We start from the raw sequence: 21,130 nt of genomic DNA on the forward strand, positions 1-21,130 counted from the left end.
CTGTAATCCCAGCACTTTGGGAGGCCAAGGAGGGTGAATCACTTGAGGTCAGGAGTTCAAGACCAGCCTGGCCAACGTGGTGAAACCCCATCTCTACTAAAAATACAAAAGTTAGCTGGGTGTGGTGGCGCATGCCTGTAGTCCCAGCGACTTGGGAAGCTGAGGCAGAAGAATCACTTGAACCCAGGAAGCAGAGGTTGCAGTGGGGCCAAGATCACACCACTGCACCCCAGCCTGGGTGACACAGCGAGACTGTGTCTCAAAAAAAAAAATCTTAAAGGTCATTTTAAGGATTCTAAGTTTTATTTCCAGGGCAATTGGAAGCTATTTAAAGGTAATATGCAGGGACTCATATTTCCTGTTTAAGTTCTTTGAGGCAGATTTACAGAAGGAAAAAAAATCTTTATAGATTAAATCCTTACGGCTACAGCTGTTTAGTTTGCCAGGATCCAGAATGGCATCTGTTAAAACTTTAGAAAGGTGAGAAGAACCATCTAATTTCTGGGCATAAAATGATTTGAGGGGCACAACTTAAGAATATTCTACAAGAACTAGTAAGGAATTTAAAATTTTTAAATTCCTGGATTTTAAGAGCTTCTAAAAGTCACATGCCACCCTTTGCAAGTGAGATTTGATCTTACAGACTATTGTTAAGAATCTGGGGGTAGGAGTTAAAAAAAAAAGTCTGGAGTCAGAAGGTATTCAAATCCTGGCTCTACTAATTTCTAGCTGAGTCTCCTGGTGACATTTCCTATAAAAGTCCCATGGGTCTTTAGTTTGGCAACAGGTACTACACATAGAGATTGCTACAGGGATCGTGTCCAGATTTCAACAGCATTTTGGTAAAATGACTCAAATTTGGTACTTGCTCAATAAATAAATCAATAAATATGATGAAGGTGAACTAGCCTCTGGGAGGGACAGGGGCAGCAGACTGTGAGACACACAGTAAGTGCTTAACAGACTACACAATCTATACTATACATCTTCAACAGTGATCTAAACAAACTCCACTTGTCACTCATACCTCTTCAAAACATTAGTGATTAATGTAAGACTTGTGAACTCCAGATTTATTTTTTAATTTAAAAAGAATTTTGAGACAGAGTCATACTCTGTTGCCCAGGCTTGAGTGCAGCGTCACAATCTCTGCAACCTCTGCCTCCTGGGTTCAGGTGATTCTTGTGCCTCAGCCTTCCAAGTAGGTGGGATTACAGGCGTGTGCCACCATACCTGGATAATTTTTGTATTTTCAGTACAGACAGGGTTTCATCATGTTGGCCAGGCTGGTCTTGAGCTCCTGACCTCAGGTAATCCACCTGCCTTGGCCTCCCAAAAAGTGCTGGGATTACAGGTGTGAGCCACCACGCCCGGCCTGTGAACTCTAGATTTCAATGCCCTGCTTTAGAGATAGTGAAAACACACTAGAGTGAGTCAAAGATGTGGATTCTGGTTCCAACTCTATCACTTTGAGTTCTTTTGGGGAAACACCTATCTCAGGGTTTCAACCTCAGCATTAACAACATTTTGGACTGGATAATTCTTTGTTGTCTGAGCTGTCTTGTGTATCACTGGGTGTTTAACAGTATCTCTGACCTCTACCAACTCAATGCCAGTAGCATTGCCCCAGTTTTGACAACCAAAAATGTCTCCAGACATTTCTCAATTTGTCCTATCCCCTTGAGAAGCATTTTCATACTCTGAATTTCAATGTCTCATCTGAAACTCATGGAAACATGGAGATAACATCTATTTTATCCTCCTTCAGGGTTACTATACGATTCAAATAAGATAATGAATGGGGAAAAAGAGGGGAGAAAAGGCCATATGTGTAAAAGCCTTATTATTACTCTGTGGTAATATTATCATTATGCTCTGTGAGAGCTCAACAATGAGGTTAACGCATTCATATCTTGTTTACAGAATTCACTATAAGGTTTAGGTAAAGGCTATATGCAGTCTAATATACCTTTTAGGTGGCTATTCAATAAATACTTGTTGATTGATCGATTCTAAGTCTGGGTCCAACAGTAACTTCATTTACTTTTGTGGCATGTTCTCATGCACACTTTTTCTGAGAATTGCTGAGTCACAACATTGCAGTATGTTTCCAAACTTAACTCCACTTAAAAGAATAGGCCTAGATTAAACAAGAATAGTTATTCATTTTTCAGATGGAAAACTGAGGTATAAAGGTTAAAGGACTAGCCAAGGTCACAGGGCAGTTAGTCTAGTGGTCATCATTACAAGCCTGATTCTGACCTCAAGCCCAGTGTTCTTTTTATTATTCGTAGCATGGTCTGTCTATCCAACTATCTCCTGTTCCTAATCTCTTAACACCAAGTTAGCTTTTTTTTTTTTTTTTTTTTTGCATTCTAAGGGCAACTCAGAAAAATGGAGGCAAGGAAACAGCTGTAGTTTTGAGAGAGGCTTGGAAAAAAAAATGTAGACCTATTCCTGTTGAGGCACAACTGGATATTCTCTACATTCAGGGTAAACCAATGTCAAGCTATCCTAGTGCTCTGACAAGTCTATGAAATCCTTGCCCATTAAGTTGTCCAGGAGCAGCTAAATCTAATCGTTACCCCCGCTCCAGAGCAGCTGTGTCCTGCAATGGTTCATACCATGCTGCTGGCATACAGTATGTGCTACAACTGTCATCTGCAGTATTCTTGGCTGCTCTACCTCTAAGTGGCTCTAAGTGGGGTGAAAATGGACTTCCATACAGCCCCAAGCTCTAGGCCACATTTTGGCATTCTGTGAGTAATGCGCAAAAGCCCCAAATGCCTTTCTACAATTTGTATTTTCAGGGTCAGAAACAGAACTTTTGAGAATAATTCATAAACATGTCACCATTTATTCTACTCCTTTAAAATGTCAGATAATCTCTGATTATCATGGCTTTGTGTGAACTTTCATATGCTGAATGTTGTCACAGGGTTGTCACTCTCAAACACTGACTCAACAGTGTTCTGGATAATTCCCAGGCAAGGGGAATTGGTGGGCTGGAGCCCACCTTAATCTTTATAATGATTACAATTTGAAAAATATAAGACTAGAAATTTTTGTTCTAGCCCTGGTTTTCCATTACACTAGGTAACTTAGCCTTTCTGGTCATAGCTTCCTGAGTCAAGGAACACACTGATTCATCTTTAGAGCCTATTTCGGTCTAAAAAGTTTAGGTGCGTACAAGAACAGTTTCAGTGAGAAACAAATGCATACTTCACTTTTCGAAACGCACTCTGAATAACAGGGCTGGGCGCAGTGGCTCACATCTGCAATCCCAGCACTTTGGGAGGCCAAGACGGGCAGATCACTTGAGGCCAGGAGTTTGAGACCAGCCTGGCCAACATGGCAAAACCCTGTCTCTACTAAAAATACAAAAACTAGTCAGGTTTGGTGGCGTGCACCTGTAATTCCAGCAACTCAGGAAGCTGAGGCTTGAGAATTGCTTGAACTTGGGAGGCAGAGGTTGCAGTGAGCCAAGATCATGCCACTGCACACCACCCTGGGCGACACAGCAAGACTGTCTCAAAACAAAACAAAACAAAACAAAACAATGAAATGCACTCTGAATAATGATAGATATACTTTAGCCATTCTAATATTTCAGTGGCTTTAACACTGATTAAACACATTCCAGAACATACTGTTCATATTACTTTCCAGAACCAATCTTAAACAATCATCTCCTCTGAGAGGCACCTTGCCAAATCAGAAACAGCAAGGGCAAGAGCCCACACTGTTCTCGGAGTCAGGCTGCTCACTGTTGCAGGACATTGCCATCTTTTTTCCCCCATAAAATAAGTACATTTTATTTAATTGTTACCCAGAACAGTAACTATTGCCAGTACTCCAGGAGCTCCCCTCCTGCCTCTCCCAGTCATGCTTCCTCCTCCTCTCCGGAGGGAACTTCTCTCCTGACTTCTAAAATCATACACAGTCTTCTGTGATTTTGAAATTTATATAAATGGAAGCAGATAGAATATACTACTGTGTCTGGGTCCTTTGCTCAACATAAGTTTTGTGAGGTTCATCCATATTGTGTGTAGCAGCAGTTTGTTATTTTTCATTGCTCTACAGTTTCCTTTGAATGAATATGCAACTTACCTTTCCATTTCGGCTCTGGCATCTAAACTGTTTTCAGGGTTTTTAGTAACGCCGCTGTGAACATTTGCAAATACTTCCCCTCTCCAAGACTGGTCACATTCTTCTCAGCACTTATTATAGTCAGTCTACTTAATTTTAGCCATTCTGGTGGGTATAAACTGAACTTTAATTTGCATCTTCCTAATGACTATTGACATGGAAACTTTTTCATACATGTATTGGCTTTTGGATATCCTTTCTTTTGTTAAGTATTTGTTCAAGTTTGTGGCATATTTTTCTGTGAGGTCTTTTTCTTATTGATTAGTGAAGGTTCTTTACATATTCTGAATGAGTCTTCTATCATCACATACATTGCAAATATCTTCTCCCAGTCTGTGGCTTCCCTTTTCATTTCTTTTATTGTGTCTTTTGATGAACAGAAGTTTTTTACTGTTAATGTAGTCTATTTATCATGCTTTATTTTTTATCCTAAGGGGCACTGTCATCCTTAAAACTCCTAATAAGTTACAAAAACTTTGTGAGGATAATAAGTACACGTAAAACTGGGATAAAATCTCACAACAGTATGAATATCAAATGTAAAAATACATATTGAAGAGATTGGCATGTTAATAACATATATAGTAAATAATAAATGTTAATTACTTTCCTCCTAACTCAAGTGCTTCTCAAAGTGTGGTCCAAGGACCGCCTGGATCAGAATCATCGGGGAAGTTTGGGTAAAAATAAAAATTATGGACCCTATGCCACACCACTGAATCACCTCTCAGGGAGTAGGGCCTCAAAATTTAGGTGCTTATCAAGTTCCATGGACAATTCTTATGCACGCTAAAGCCTAAGAACCACAGTTCTGAATTATAGAGATGTACAACATAGATACATAGTACACAGAATCTAAGAACTAGATGTTCAACAAGTGAGAGCTAAAAAAAAAAAAAAAAAAAAAGATGGCCAGGCGTGGTGGCTCACGCCTGTAATCCCAGCACTTTGGGAGGCCCTGAGGTCAGGAATTTGAGACCAGCCTGGCCAACATGGTGAAATCCCGTCTCTACTAAAAATACAAAAATTAGCTGGGCTTAGTGGTGGGTGCCTGTAATCCCAGCTACTCAGGAACCCGGGAGGTGGACCCAAGATCATGCCACTGTACTCCAGCCTGGGCAATAGAGCAAGACTCAGTCTCAAAAAAAAAAAAAAAAAAAAAAAAAAAAGAAAGCTAAACAAAAAGACAAATATTGCATGTTTTTAGTCATATGTGGGAGCCAAAAAAGTTGATCCCATGGAGGTAGACAGTAGAATAGTCACCAGAGGCTGGGAAGGGTGTATGTGTGTGTACTCAAGGTGGCGTGAGGGTGGGATAAAGACAGATGAGTTAACAGTACAAACAGTTGCTTAGATAGAAGGAGTAAGTTCTAGTGTTTGATAATAGCACAGAAGGGTGACTACAGTCAACAACAATACATTGTATATTTTGAAATAATTAGAATATCTGAAATGTTCCCAATACAAAGAAATGATACATATTGAAGGTGATGGATATCCTAAATACCCTAATTTGATCATTATACATTATGCAATTATTTATTGTGCCCATAAATATGTGCAATTATTATGTGTCAGTAACTAAAAAACGAAAGCCAAGATTCAACCAGGAACTAAAATAATGCATTTGTTTATTTTGAAATTCCAAAAAGGTCACAGAGTTAGCCCAGTCTCACATAAAATTTACACAGACCACCACCTAATAATCAAAGAACCTTGGGGGCTAACACTGAATTTAATACCAAATCACTCATCTTTGGAATCTGAGAGAGGTTTTCTAAAGCACTGTGTAAGTAAAATCTCTAAATCCCAGATGAAGGGGAAATTACATATTTTTGTAGTTTTATTTTTGTAGACTAGTTGTGAAATACAGGGATTGATCTACCAGAAAGACAGACCTCAAACAGGAAGTACACCGTTTTGCTGAGACTTTTACATTTGTTCCCAGCTGACCTTTCCAGAGTCTGTCAACTGTCTTTCTGAGATTGGAATTTGATCTGAGATCCTGAATAGCCCACCAAAAACAAAAAAACACAAGGAGGAAGCTGTGGGTAGAAAAGATATTTCCCCTTTCTTTATTATGGCAGCTATTTAAATATGCAAGGAGATCTTCTCATTCTCTAACCAGTAAAACTGTACCTACTAGTTGTGGGCCCTTTGGCAAATTACTTAACATTTTTGTGCCTCAACTCTAAAATTGGGAAAATAAAAGTAACCTATTTCATAGGATTGTTTTAAAGAATTATTAGCAGGAGTTCACTGAGGCAAAAGCACAGTGGTTAAGAGGGTAAGTCAGTTTCCTCTAAACTAAGGATGTTTATAGCAACTACCTCTTGACAGTATACACTTAAACACTTACTTAAGCACAGTCTCTAAACACAGGAAGTTCTTGATAAATACTCATAATTTTTACTTCTGAATCTACTGTTCTCTGTATATTTGGTATAAGTACAATTCCCCAAATCCTTGATTTGTCCACCAACTACCCCATAGCTAACCCTTCTTCCTAATCTCTGCTGTTTTTTTTTTTTTCGAGATGGAGTTTTACTCTTGTCATCTAGGCTGGAGTGCAGTGGCGCGATCTCGGCTCACTGCAACCTCTGCCTCCCAGGTTCAAGTGACTGTCCTGCCTCAGCCTGCCAAGTAGCTGGGATTACAGATGCTTGCCACCATTCCCAGCTAGTTTTTTTTTTTTTTTTTAATTTTTAGTAGAGATGGGGTTTCACCATGTTGGCCAGGCTGGTCTTGAACTCTTGACCTCAGATGATCTACCCACCTTGGCCTCCCAAGTGCTGGGATTACTGGTATGAACCACTGCATCTGGCTATCTCTGCTGTTCCTGATTTGGGAGTTTGCAGGGGTGTGCACATGAATCCCACCCATTTAAATTTACCGACAGAGGTGGCTTTTACCTATGTTGAATCAGGTGGTCAGTCATTTTTTTCAATTTGATTCCCATCTGTATCACATTTTCTTTCAAATGTTTTAAAGTTTCTGGCTTCTGCCTCCCTGTTTTCTGACTATAAATAATGCTTCTTCATATTTCTATGTTAATTTTACTAGGCTTTTGGGAAGGAAAAGAGATGAGGTCAAAACGCCATCTTGAAATGGAAATAATGATACATTATACTAGGTTTTTGTCTATCTTTTCTACATTCTAATTTTTTAAGAGTAGTAGCAATTCTAAGCTATAACATAGAGCCATGTATTCTGTGGTATTGCTAAAAACATAATGAAGGAACTGTTTTCAGGGCTACTTTCTAGAAAGTTTGTAAGCTTTTACAAGTTGCCCAAATAATAGACAGGAAGAAGTCCAGTGAGGCACCTAGTTTCAACTACCCAGCAGCAATTTTCCCTGGGAATATGGCATTGAAGAAAACATTTGGAAAGGTAGGACTGCCTAAGTGCTGCATGCTAGACCATACAATTCTGTTATCTATAACTTTACAGGAGTTATAGTCCACACGTGGGCCTGACTATCTCCTATCCCAGAGTTTATCACAACTCTTCCACAGAGATACTATGAGTACTTAATATATGGCCCACAGACAAGTTTTTTAAATCTAAAATCAAAAAAATCAACACTAATCAAACTCTATCTTCTAAATGTCCAATAAGCTAGAGTTCATATTCATCGACTATTCACTTTGATGATTTCATACACATAAAATAAAATTCATGTGAATAAAAAGATACATGTGTATTTTGAATTATATATTCCAATGCTGTTCCTACCAAGTGTGCCTAACTCCACAGCTACCACTAATGTATAACTAAATAAATAATTTCCCCATTTTTTTTTTTTTTTGAGACAAGGTCATATTCTGTTGCCCCAGCTGGAGTGCAGTAGCATTACAGCTCACTGCAGCCTACACCTCCTGGGCTCAAGAGATCCTCCCACCTCAGCCTCCAGAGTAGCTGGGACCATAGGTACGTACCATTATGCCCAGCTAATTTTAAAACTTTTTGTAGAGAGGGGGTCTCCCTATGTTGCCCAGGCTGGTCTTGTACCCCAGCCCTCAAGTGATTCTTCTGCCTCAGTCTCCCAAAATGCTCAGATTACAGGTGTAAACCACCGTATCCAACTCCCAATTTTTAAGTACAACACAAAGAACGGCAGTGGGAGCCAGAAAGACAGGTGTGTGTGCGCATTTACTTAAACATAGCCAGACATAGACTGCTCTTCAAAATAAATAATTTACTTGGCCTCTTGTCCTTTCCTGAACCAAATTAAGCATGTAAAGGGATGGCTTGACAGGTGTGTCAAGGCTGAGCAGGGAAAGGGAAGGATATGGCACTTGAGAGAGGAGCAAAGTAGAGGTCAGATCACTTTGACATCTACCTCAATTCAACTCAACAAGTATTATGAAGTAGCCTCTGCCCCAGAGGCTACAGGGAATTCAGAGATGAAAAGGATGGAGGCTCTGGCTTAAACTTGCTAATGAACAGAGAAAATTTCACAAATGGCTTATTGTACCTAGAAAGAGAATGAGGGAGGTGAGATGGGGAGAAAAGAAAAGTTAGTAGGTTATAGTCAAGAAAGTATGAGGGGCTGATACAATTCTGACCTACTTTATGGTCCCTAGCTTCCCCAAAAGACTAGTGACTATAGTAAACAATGTTATTGTGGATATTTCAAAATATCTAGAAAAGGGAATTCTGAATGTTTTTACCATAAAGAAATGATAAATTTTTGAGGTGATATATATGCTAAATACCATCGTTTGATCATTATGCAATTTATATACGTATTAAAATATCACACTGTACCCCATAAATATGTACAATTATTATGTATTAATTAAAAACAAAACAGGCAGCATATAGTGCTCATGCCTATAATCCCAGAACTTTGGGAGGCTGAGGTGGAAGGATTTCTTGAGTCCAGGCGTTCAAGACCAGCCTGGGCAACATAGTGAGACCTTGTCTCGACAAAAAATCAAGAAAAGTAGCCAGCTGTGGGGATGCAGGCCTGTAGTCTCAGCTACAGGCTGAGGCCATAGGATCTACTTTTGTACTACTTTGGCAGGCTAAGGCAGGAGGATCGCCTGAGCCTGGGAGGTTAAGGCTGCAGTGAGCTGAGATCGCACCACTGCACTCCAGCCTGGGTGACAGAACAAGACTCTGTCTCTCAAACAAATGAACAAACAAATCCCCAAAAGATTAGTAATTTTTATGGTATCATACATTTTGTAAAGTTATCACACACCTCATAACCATCCAAAAATTTGGGAAGACAGTAAAAAACAGATATTAGTTAGTCTCTCTTTGTTTTATCTTTCCATTTTCATTCCCTACATAAATTGTAATAAAGGGCAAATCTTCTGAATCTTCTGCTTGGTAAATACTAGTAAAGATAGTTGGGAGACAGTCTTGTTTTGTTCTGAGTTTATAATATTCACCTTGCAAATTAGCTTCAATAGTATCATACTGAAAAGCACTAGAAAAATATACAAGACCACGATGCAGAATTCAACATAATTTTGATGAGGTTACCTATTCTTGGTTCTTACTTAAGACTTAGTTCTGAATAGTAAGAGATAAAAAATTAAGATATTACCAAGAAAATGATACTTTTTCTTTTCCACTAATCATTTTTCAGTTAGTCTCATAGAAGATTAAAACTAGAACAGTCATCAGTCTGATGCCCACACTCTTTAACACAGTAATCCCACTTCTAAATATTCATTCTATAGATAAACTGGCACATATGGGAAATGTATGTGTATAAAGTTACTTATAACAGGATTGTCTGTAATAGCAAAATATTGAAAATACAACCTAAATGTTCACTGATAGGGCACTGATTAAATGAGTTATCCTATTTTCATACAATGGAATACTTTGCAGAATAAGAATGAGAATGCTCTTATATATTGATATAGAATGATCTCCAAGATATATTATGAAATGAAATAAAACCAGAGTATACTGTATGCTGTAATTTGTAAAAAACTTAAAAAGGGAACAGAGTATGTACATTTTATTTTTATATACCTATACTATCTGCAGGGGAGTTGGGGGGAAACAACAAAGTTGTTGGTTGAGCCTGGGAGGCAAAATAGGACCGTGGTCCCTAAGGGGAACTGGTCAGAGGTGGGTAGGAGTAAATCAAATACTTTTCACTGAATATCCTTGTGTACTTTTTGAATTACAAACCATGTGAATATATTTCCTATTTAAAAAATTAAATTATTGGCCGGGCGCAGTGGATCACGCCTATAATCCCAGCACTTTGGGAGGCCGAGGCAAGCAGACCATCTGAGGTCAGGAGTTCAAGACCAGCCTGACCAACATGGAGAAACCCTGTCTCTACTAAAAATATAAAATTAGCCGGGTGTGGTCGCGCATACCTGTAATCCCAGCTACTAGGGAGGTTGAGGCAGGAGAATTGCTTGAACCCGGGAGGTGGAAGTTGCAATGAGCCAAGATTATACTATTGCACTTCAGCCTGGGCAACAAGAGCAAAATTCCAACTCAAAAAAAAAAAAAAATCATCAACTCCAACTCCTCTATTTTACAGATGTGGAAACTGAGGCCCACGTTATTAAATAATGACACTAATACTCTTTAGTTAGGTGAATCCATAACATCTGCTTCTACTAGAAGGCTCCATAACACTAGACTAACCACTTTCTCCAGTCCCATTTCTCCGATGGCTTGCTGGGAAGCAGCTAAGCAGGAGGGGTTTCTGAGCTTTACATATCCTGTTCTGGTGGCACGTAACACAGAAGCTCCTATTTATCTTGCCCGCTCCCACCCTTCTGTACAAAGAAGATCAAGTGTACAACTACATTCTTCCAAAGGCCTTTAGAAAAGCTTTTATTTGCCTGGTTCTAATAGGACAACTCAAATTTGATATGTCAAACAAACAAACTGAAAAGGTCTTTTAGTTATGTAATGATAGCAGGGCCTAAGTCCAATGGGGAGTGGATCTCCCAGCTACTTTACTCCATTTCTGTGATACCTTTTGTTGTTGGGTAAGCCACATCCTGGAATAATGTAATCACAAGAGGCACCCTTTCATGCTCCTCTTACAGGATCCTTTTGTAGTCCTGACGCACTTCCAGTCTGCTAACTGTGCTTTAGTATGATTTATGTGAGGATTTCAGTGTTTTCTAGGTAGTATCTTAGAGTGGAGAAAGCATGGAGCACTAGGTATCAAAGGCTCTGAGCTCTGGACCCACATTTGCCATATACTAGCCATATGACATTAGGCAAATCACCAAAATTTGCAAAACAGATATTAAAATACCTACGCTGCCAATCTCATAGTATTGTAAGGGTCAAATAAAATATGCTAAATACTTTCCAATTTTAAGGTACAGTAAATATGAACTATAATAGCTTGCTTGCTCATTAGATGACAAAGTCTCCAAAAGAAGCTAAGTCACACATAAGGCTCACTTTCATGTCTTTTGAACTATACAGCGTTTCACAGTTTGATTTAAACAAAACTAGCTAGTCAGACAAATACACATTGGCAAAGCATTGCTTTAACTGCATTATTGTTATAATGAAAGGCAGACAATGGTCCTCCTTGTCTAAACTTTGCTTTAATTATATTATATAGTATTTAAACTCTCTGGATAATAATGTTGTTGGTTTGCCTATGAATAATATTGGGAATTAATATGGCATAAGACACAAACTAGAAAACATTTGAACTGTTCCCTTTATTTTACTCAGTAGGAAAATGCAATTAAATATGTTACACAAGATAACAGGAACTTGATTTAATGAAAATGCAATACGAGAATGAAAATGAGGCTGGGCATGGTGGCTCACGCCTGTAATCCCAGCACTCTAGGAGGCCAAGGCGGGCAGATTGCTTAAGCTCAGGAGTTTGAGACCAGCCTGGGCAACATGGCAAAGCCCCAACTCTATCAAAAATACAAAAAATTAGCTGGGCGTGGTAGTGCATGCCTGTAGTCCCAGCTACTCAGAAGGCTGAGATGGGAAGATTGCTTGAGCCTGAGAGACAGAGGTTGCAGTGAGCTGAGATCGTGCTACTGCACTCCAACCTGGGCAACAGAGCAAGACCCTGTTTCAAGAAAAAATAAAAGAAAAGAAAAGAAAAAAGAAAATGAAAACGAAAAAGTTGTTCAATATCTCAGATAGAGGCTGTATGGTGTGGCAGTAAAAGTACTGGGCTAGGAATTGAAAGAGGTTCTAGATCTGGCTCTTAGGTCTCATTTGCTATGCAACTCCGAGGAACTCAGACTATTCTTTCGTTATTTATTGCACACCTATTGAATGAAGGTACCACGATGAAACTCTAACCTTAAGAAACCCATTCTGGTGAAAGAGGGACACATGTAAATAATTTAAAAATAATGTAAAATGTACTAAGGTATAGATTATGCATATGGGTTGTATGAGAGCTCATAAAAAACCATCAGAAAAGGTAGGAGAGAGGATGCGGGTGTACGAGTTACAGCATTTCTCTTTCGTTTCATAAATTAAATGACTACATTCTAGATGCTCTAAACTGCTTCAAAATTATATAAACACTCATCATAGTTCTACGGTAACTCTTCTATCTAGGGAAATATGTCACCTGTTACTCTAATTTTGCACTCTTTATATGTTCCCTCCGAATCACTTCTCATATTTACTTTTGAGATTCAGGCTTCCATCTTACCATGCTGTATTTCATAATGTCCTTAGCCTACAAAAGCACGTTGTATACAAAAGCCTAGGGCCATTGTGTAAAGGAAAAGAAGTAGGGTGGACCCTTCTCAACCCTTTCCTTCTCTGCAGGGCTTTGCATTCCTAAGGATGGGCCCCTCCTCTGCTTGGGGATGTTACCTAAATTATAAAATGATATTACTCAAAGCAATGGAACTTCAAAAGCATTTCCTTCCCAGGCCCTACTATAAGATTTCTTTTGGCATAAACTGTTCATTGTAATGTATTAAGTATCAGACTTCTGATGACTTGTCATACTTAAGTCACAAAACTACAAAAAACTTTTAAGTTTTTAAAATGGCTTTGTTTTAAGAGCTGCATGCGGGAGGACAGGCATCAGCAACCCCCTACCCCTTCCCTCCCTTTTCCCCAGTCAGGCCTGCCCTGTCAACTTTAAAATGCAGTTATTTGGGTGATACCTTGTTACTAACTTATCTGACAACTGCTAGTTGAAATCAACTTGTCTCTGTAAATACTTTGCTTTTCTTTTTTTTTTTTTTCTTTTCAGATGGAGTCTCGCTCTGTTGCCCAGGTTGGAGTGCAGTGGCGTGACCTCGGCTCACTGCAACCTACGCCTCTCCAGAGTTCAAGCGATTCTCGTGCCTCAGTCTCCTGAGTAGCTGGGACTACAGGTGCCCGCCACCATGCCCAACTAATTTTTGTATTTTCAGTAGAGACGGGGTTTCATCATGTTGGCCAGGCTGGTCTCGAACTCCTGATCTCAGGCGATCCACCTGTGCTGAGATTACAGGCAGGAGCCACCATGCCCAGCCGAACGCTTTGCTTTTCTAGTGATAATTATATCATGTTTCTCTCTTGTAGCACTTCTGGTGGGAAAAGTGCAAAAATGAATTAACAGTAGAGATGAGTCTCTGATTCCTAAGTCCTTCTCTACCAAGACTTCCAAGTTGGAAACAAGAGGTAGAGAAAGACTTAGGAATCAAAGACTCTTATGAGTATGATATCTACTTTCAAAACAGTCATTTCATTTTATTCACATTCAGTATGGAAACTTTAGTTTTCTCAATTCAAAATTGAGACTATAATCCAAAGGAAAGCTGAATTGAAAATTTTAACAGATTAATACCAGTACCCCAAGTAGTGTTTACCATGCCTTCAGAACAACCCCATGTTCTAGGGGCCATTAAAAAATGAAATGGCTACTGACATGGAATGGAGCTGGGGAAATTTAACTTTTTACTTCATACATTCCTGAGCCATCTGAACTTTTTTACATCAATCATGCCATTTAGAACAAAAAAAATTCCACTTCCTACCAAGCTAAGTACAAACTTGTCACCTTGACCTTCAAGGTATTTGACAAATATGGTCCTGGATTCCTTTTCAATTTTAATCCATTACTTTCTTTTGGGAACTGTTGCCTTATACTCCTAGCAAACTATCCCAAAGAACTCTCTTATCCAATTTAACTGACACCACACCACGAGGCTATTCTCCAATGTGATGGGAACAACACTTCTGGTTCCCCCTCTGTGAAGTGTGCTTATCAATGGTGACAACGTGTTTATTCAGAAACCAATTTATGCCAGTTGTGCTTATTATTGAAAATATGTAAATACTATGTAAAGCAATGAAGTATAAATGAGAAGGGAAAAATGACAGCGGCAATTAACACTGAGTACCTACTACTTGCCAGACACTGTTCTAAATGCTTTACATGAATTAACTCCTATAATCTTCACAAGAAACCTAGAAATGGATACTACCATTATGCCTATTTTACAAAGGCAGAAACTGAGTAACTTGCCTATGGCCTATATAACTAGTAAGTGGCAAAGCAATTTGGCTCCAGAGCTCAAGTACTTAACTACTACAAGACATAGCCTCTCTAGTAGTTATTTCTATAAAATCCACATTGAATGCTTTGGAAAGACTAGATAAAAGTGAGCATACAAGGCCAGGTGTGGTGGCTCACGCCAGTAATCCCAGCACTTTGGGAGGCCAAGGTGGGTGGATCACCTGAGATCGGGAGTTCCAGACCAGCCTGACCAACATGGAGAAACCCCATCTCTACTAAAAATACAAAATTAGCTGGGCATGGTGGCACATGCCTGTAATCCCAGCTACTCAGGAGGCTGAGGCAGAAGAATCGCTTGAACCCGGGAGGTGGAGGTTGTGGTGAGCCGAGATCGTGCCATTGCACTCCAGCCTGGGCAACAAGAGCAAAACTCCGTCTCAAAAAAAAAAAAAAAAAAAAAAAAGTGAGCATACAGATAACACATAAACTTGCTGTTAGGTGTGGGAGACAACAGAAAAGGCTGGAAGGGCATTTCATAAACACCTAGAAAGATTCTGCAGTGAGACTGCTTTGCAAGTGACTTTAAGTATTCATTCTATGTTAAAAATACCATAGATAAGGTAGGCCAGGGGCTAGCAAGCTCTTTCTGTAAAGGGTCAAAAGTAAACATTTTAGGTGTTGAAGGCCATGTGGTTTCTGTCTCAACCACTAATACTCAATTCTGCCTTGTAGGCTGAGAGTAGTCATAGACAATACATAAACAAATGAGCAAGGCTGTGTTCTAATAAAGCTTTACTTATAAAAACAGGCAACAGGGTCCTACATTCCAAGAAAAGGCTGAGGCCTTATGTTAAAAGAATGGCAAAAGAATGTTTATGTCCTCGTTAAAATGTTATGTATGTAACTATTATCTGTGTGATTCCCTGCTTTAACGTACTTCTTCAGTTAGCCAACTAATGGCCCTAAAAGTCTGCTTTCAGTAACTGAGTGAATGTTATAGATGCCCTAGAAGCTGCATTTAATTCATATTCCTGTCATTATACCTGATATAACTTGGTTATAACTTTAAACTACTAATTTTAAAATGCATGCATCAGTACAGATTAGTATGGGCATACTCGTATATAAAGACTGTCATCTCTGTTGCAAAATTGCTGATAATTTGAAAAGTATTAAAATTGCTGCTTCCCTGAGGGAGGAAGGAGGGTGGAGGGTGGAGGAAAAAAATTGCTGCTTCCTGGCCAATCTTCAGAGGGTTGACAATACATTTCATGAATATTCTAAAAGTTGTATACTTAAGCAAAACAAATAAACAAAAATGCTTACTTTAAACTTGAGATCAAGGTTGTGCCTTACTTGCTTTTGTATCCCCAAGAATTACTCAGTAGAAGTCCAGGTCTAATCCACTTGTTTTACGGTGTTTAGGGAGCCTGGACCAAACTCAGAGTTGAGTTAGAAGGGCTGGGACAGGAATTCAGATTTCCTGATTCCTAGTCCAATATTACCAATCTGAAGATACACGAATTTAGGAAGACAGTGGCTTTCTTTTCTTTTTTTTTAGGTGCACCCAGTCCTGCAGTTCAAAGCCTGGGAAGACTCACCATCATCTTCCTCCTCCTCATACTGCTAATAAGAATCAGCAGCTGTGTTTCTACAGTGATAATCTGGGTATGCACGTTCGTGATGTTCCAATCAACAAAAAGGCTATTGATTTTAGGATTCCTGAGTACCTAAAAAGCTACTTAAACATCCAGGATAAAAACACCTCCACCCAAGAATACAAGATCAGAGTTCAAATATTCCCTTGGCCATTTTTTTTTTTTAAAAGAAAAGGCTGGAAGGACATTTCATAAACAACTAGAAAGATTCTGCAGTGAGACTGCTTTGAAAGTGACTTTAAGTATTCACTCTATGTTAAAAATAGCATAGATAATGTAGGCCAGGGGCTAGCAAGCTCTTTCTGTTAAACATTTAGATGTTTCAGGGCTGCAATCACAGTGACCAGTATTGGGGAGAGTGATTAAAAAGTGCCATGGTACTTAATCCAGTTATTCCCCCAACACCTCTAAGAGGTAGCCAAGTTCACACACTAAACAGAGCTACTGCAACAGTTCTAATGCTAGTCCTTAGATTCTAGTTCCATTTCCGGTTCTAGTGCTTAGATTCCAGTTGCATCATTCCAACTGTGAGGCTTCGCTGCTTTAACATCTTTGCCAGGAGGTGCAAAGTTCTCTGGGAGGGAGAACTTCGCTTCAATTTCATACTGACAGATTGAAACATTCAGGTAAGGGACACCTGTAGTACCAACCTGACTGTGAGGGGAAGCCCAAGAACTCCATTGAGTCTGTGGACGCTACACTGGGACACTATCTCCTGAGCCACACCTTACCTAAGCCAGGACTACCCCAGGATTGTTTCGAGAATGAAACCAGGTTAACCAAAAAAATACTTAGGTAAGATACAGATAGGGTGGAAACTGGAGTCAGAGGAGTCCGTCACAATTGATGTTGATTTAGGACTGTCGCAGGAAGACCCAGGGAAACCCACGCCAAGGTTGGGCTGGGGATGTGTCTGCCTCCAAAGTATCCTCCTTTCCATCACCCACCGCCAGAATATCCTAGTTCTTCTGCACCTCACCTGCGTAGAATACAGGTGGACTCTAGAAAGGGAATTTTCCTCGAGGTGTATGCTACAGTCTTTCAATAGCCATTCTGTAAGGGCACACAGTGCTTAAGGGCTGGTAACGTTCTTGTTCACGCACTAGCTCACTATGTCCTGAATCAAAGGACGAGGAATCCAGTCTCAGTCTGCCCTTTACTCTTTGTGACCTCGGACTAGTCACCCGGGTGCTTAGTTCCTTCGTCTCCCTATCTGTAAATTCTGAGATTACGAGGAGGCCGGGATCGAAATCGATGGCCTCTGAGCTCTAAAAGCTTCTGGACCAGCCGGCACATGGAAGCACTGGACAAATGGCCGGTTGCACACACGGGGAAACTGAGGCACCGAGCACCGCGGCCCAAGGTCACTCTGGCTAAGCCACTGCAGGGACCGGGTCGAAGCCCAAGTCTTTAACCCTCCAGTCCCGCGCTCTTTCTCCTTCCGCGGAGCTGAGGAGAGCGGCCAGAAGGGTCCTTGTCCCGCTGGGGAAAGCACGGTACCCATGCACAGGGGTGCTAGAGAGGGACCGGGAGAAGCCTTACCTTCCCAGGTCGAGTCCAGCCACTGGCGCCTCTCTCTCCCAATCTTAACCCGTCACCCCCTCACGACTCCTCGAACGGCCCGTCCACTTCTACCCGGCTCGACGTGTCCACGACAGCCTCCGAGGCCGAGGATTTCCCGCCCCCTCCCGCCCCCTAGCATTACCGACCAATCCCTGCACGAGACTGTGAAGCTCCGACCCCCTGCGGGCTGGAGAGGCCTGACGTCTGGCGGCGCGAGCCTCTCATTTGCCTTTGCCCCACCTTCTCCAGAGCCTAGACTACTTTCAGCCCAGAGACCGTGAGGGAGTTCACCCTGCCGGAAAGCAGCACGCCGCCGCGGCATTTTACGACGTCGGCGGTGACAAGCCCTGGGACTCTGGAAATACCCAGCTTCCTCCCCGCAGCCTGGTGAAAGCCAACGCAATGTTCGGTGCGGGGGACGAGGACGACACCGATTTCCTATCGCCCAGCGGCGGGTGAGTGACTGAGAAGTATGCGCTGGAGGGCGTGGCTGAGAGATACCGGCGGATTTTTGGAGGGGGGTCGATCTCTTCTCAGGCCTTTTCCCAACTTCCGGGGGGAGACTCTTGACACATTCCGGTGCTCTACACCTCTCAGAATCTGGGCAGAGCTTCCAACTGTGCTGACTCTGCCAATCTGAGGTTCGGGACCCGGCATCTCTCTTGGCGCGAAGATAACCCTGGGGTTTGCCTTTTGCATTCTGGGTCACAATTTCTCCTGTGAAATGGGAATGATTGCTGATGAAACTTCCTGCCTCAGAATTTTTGTAGGAGTCACCTGGGGCTGATAAGAGACTTTCTCTTCTCCGTGGAGAAGGCGATGACACTTTAGAACCGGGCCCTGGTGGGTCAGCTCTAGCATTCTTCAAGGCCCAGCTCGGATGTCACGTTTTGGATGCTTTTCCTTCTCCTGCAGCCTCAGGCAGAATGAATTGCTTTCTCTTCCTTATTCCTACAGTTAGGTGTGTTTGCCTCTGTTCTTGTACCCCAAACCTATTAGATTATGAGTCCTCACAGGACAGGGACTGCTTATGTTGTTCATTTCTGTCTAGCACTCAGCATGGTACCTAGCACATAGTGAGTGCTCAGGAAGTGGCTGTTGAATGAATAATAGCTGCGAAACTGCACTTTGTAAAGTTTAAAGCTTAAAACCAACGTAACAGACTTCCGTCATTCTCCAGTTTCTTCAAGCGTTATATTAATATATACCAGCCTGGGATAGAAATCTTTAAAGAGAGGCAGGGTTTTGTCTCTTTCAGTGGTCAGTTTAGCCTTTTCCATTGTGTTGTGCCGGTGGACAGCTTGACTTCCTCCAAACTTGTGAGCTACCAAGCTCTGATCATTGCAGAGCTTATCTTTGAACATATGCTTAACAAATTTTGTGCGTGCTGAAGAATGTACTGGAAAAATGACAAATACACCACATATGCTCCTTAATCTGCTAAATGCTAAGAGGTTACAAAAATTATTAAACTGCTGTGCCTCCCCTTAAGTTGCTTAGAGATCTATTGGGCCATGTGGTTTCTGTTGCAACCACAAATACTCAGTTCTGCCTTGTAGGGTGAGAGTAGTCATAGACAATACATAAACAAATGAGTTAATAGATGAATGACCATAAAATGACACTGGCCTTCTTTTGTCTTTAAATAGGAACTTTTGATTTACACTGACTAGCTCTGTATTACCTATCCTTAAGTCTTTTCACTCTCACCACTCTTTTCCCTTCGTATCCCCCTCTTTAGATGGCCTGCATTCACTTAGTTCCACTTTGAGTTCTTTCCGTTTCTCAGTTATTTTAGAGTTAAGCTGTGCTTTGGTTCCTTTTTTCCCTGTTCCACCCAAAACATTAACAAATCTCCATACAGTCCAAACTCCTTGCTGCTGTTGACTCTGTTTGTAGCCAGCCTTTTGAATTAATGTTCCTTCCAACAAACCTGTTTTGTGTATAGCCGTATATTAGACCACTTGAAAATTTCGAAGGTTATACTTTAAATTCACATCCTTCACTATGTGAAAGTATTTGGGAGAAGTCTGTAATGTTAGGGCTCCCAACTTTCTTGCAACAATCAGTCCAAGCTGACTGAAAATGATGGGATAAGTAATGACAGTCATGTGTTCTTTTCCAGATTCCTGGCCAGAGATAAATTCTTGGTGGCTCAACTATTCTTTTTTCCTGAGCAGTCTTCTCAAGGATCTGGGACACTTGAATTCTAGGCATGTGACTGTACTCCTAGACATAGACAACAGCTAATTTGATGATAAAAGACATGCTAAGCAAAGTTGCAGTTTATTTTTGTTCCCCACGGTTATCAGGAAAACCAAATCAAATTTAACACTGAGAATACAGAAAGTTTCACCAACATTCTCTGATTTAGCTATTCCTTTTTTGGTTTTCTCTAAGGAAGTAGAACATATGACAGTGAATACTGCATCTGCTTTTCACTTCCTCTTTTATAGCTATATATTACCATAAGTATACTTGCTTAAGTTCCAAGTCTCTTGATTTAAACACCTGACTTGCTTGGTTCCATTAAGGATATTCAAGCCTAATAGAAGTGGAAGTATCTGATAATCTGCCTTCTGAATTTCTAGGCCTCTTAGAGTTTACTATTAATGTAGAAGTAGTAATCAAGAGGCTTGCTTTTGTTTGTTAGTTTGTTTTAGCCCATTCCTCACTGTTGTGGGAAGTAATAGTAATGAAGTAATAGTACTTGGCTTCAGCTAATCCAGATAGGAGTAAAGCACAGTTTCTGTCCCTAAGAAACTTTTATTTTAGTAGTAGAATAAAATCAAGCCAGGAATAATAATTACAAAGCGTTTTTTAAGGGGCCAGTTATGTATATATTTGTTTTAGATTATAAAGGTATGTGTAGGCAGATCTGATTAGCATAGTAATGGTAAATCACCAATCTAAAGGGGTAAAAAGATAAATTAGCTGATCATCAGAAAGCATTTTATTTTTTAAAATTTTTTTATTTTTATTTTTATTTTTTTTTTGAGACGGAGTCTCGCTCTGTCGCCCAGGCTGGAGTGCAGTGGCACGATCTGGGCTCACTGCAAGCTCCGCCTCCCAGGTTCACGCCATTCTCCTGCCTCAGCCTCCCGAGTAGCTGGGACTACAGGCGCCCGCCACCTCGCCTGGCTAGTTTTTTGTATTCTTTTGAGTAGAGATGGGGTTTCACCGTGTTAGCCAGGATGGTCTCGATCTCCTCGTGATCCGCCCGTCTCGGCCTCCCAAAGTGCTGGAATTACAGGCTTGAGCCACTGCGCCCGGCCCAGAAAGCATTTTAAGTTCTGTAAAAGATAGGAAA

General features: G+C 40.7%; 2 protein-coding genes across 4 annotated transcripts in view; one reads left to right on the plus strand and one right to left on the minus strand.

Moving 5' to 3' along the window:
• SLC31A1 (solute carrier family 31 member 1) overlaps nt 1–17,936 on the minus strand; it is a 37,787-nt gene extending 19,851 nt beyond the window's left edge. Inside the window, exon 1 of the mRNA NM_001257506.1 lies at nt 17,800–17,936. The gene's annotated coding sequence lies outside the window, so the exon portion shown is untranslated. The remainder of the gene's footprint in view (nt 1–17,799) is intronic.
• A 223-nt stretch (nt 17,937–18,159) lies between these two features.
• Nucleotides 18,160–21,130, plus strand: part of FKBP15 (FKBP prolyl isomerase family member 15) — a 55,941-nt gene continuing 52,970 nt past the window's right edge. For all 3 annotated transcript variants that reach the window (XM_015117047.3, XM_077968298.1, XM_077968299.1), the window contains exon 1: nt 18,160–18,275. In XM_015117047.3, coding sequence (XP_014972533.3) covers nt 18,223–18,275 — 53 coding nt within the window. In that variant the 5' untranslated portion in view covers nt 18,160–18,222. The remainder of the gene's footprint in view (nt 18,276–21,130) is intronic.

This window comes from Macaca mulatta, chromosome 15 (genome assembly GCF_049350105.2).
Source record: "Macaca mulatta isolate MMU2019108-1 chromosome 15, T2T-MMU8v2.0, whole genome shotgun sequence".
In the NCBI taxonomy this organism is placed as follows: domain Eukaryota; kingdom Metazoa; phylum Chordata; class Mammalia; order Primates; family Cercopithecidae; genus Macaca; species Macaca mulatta.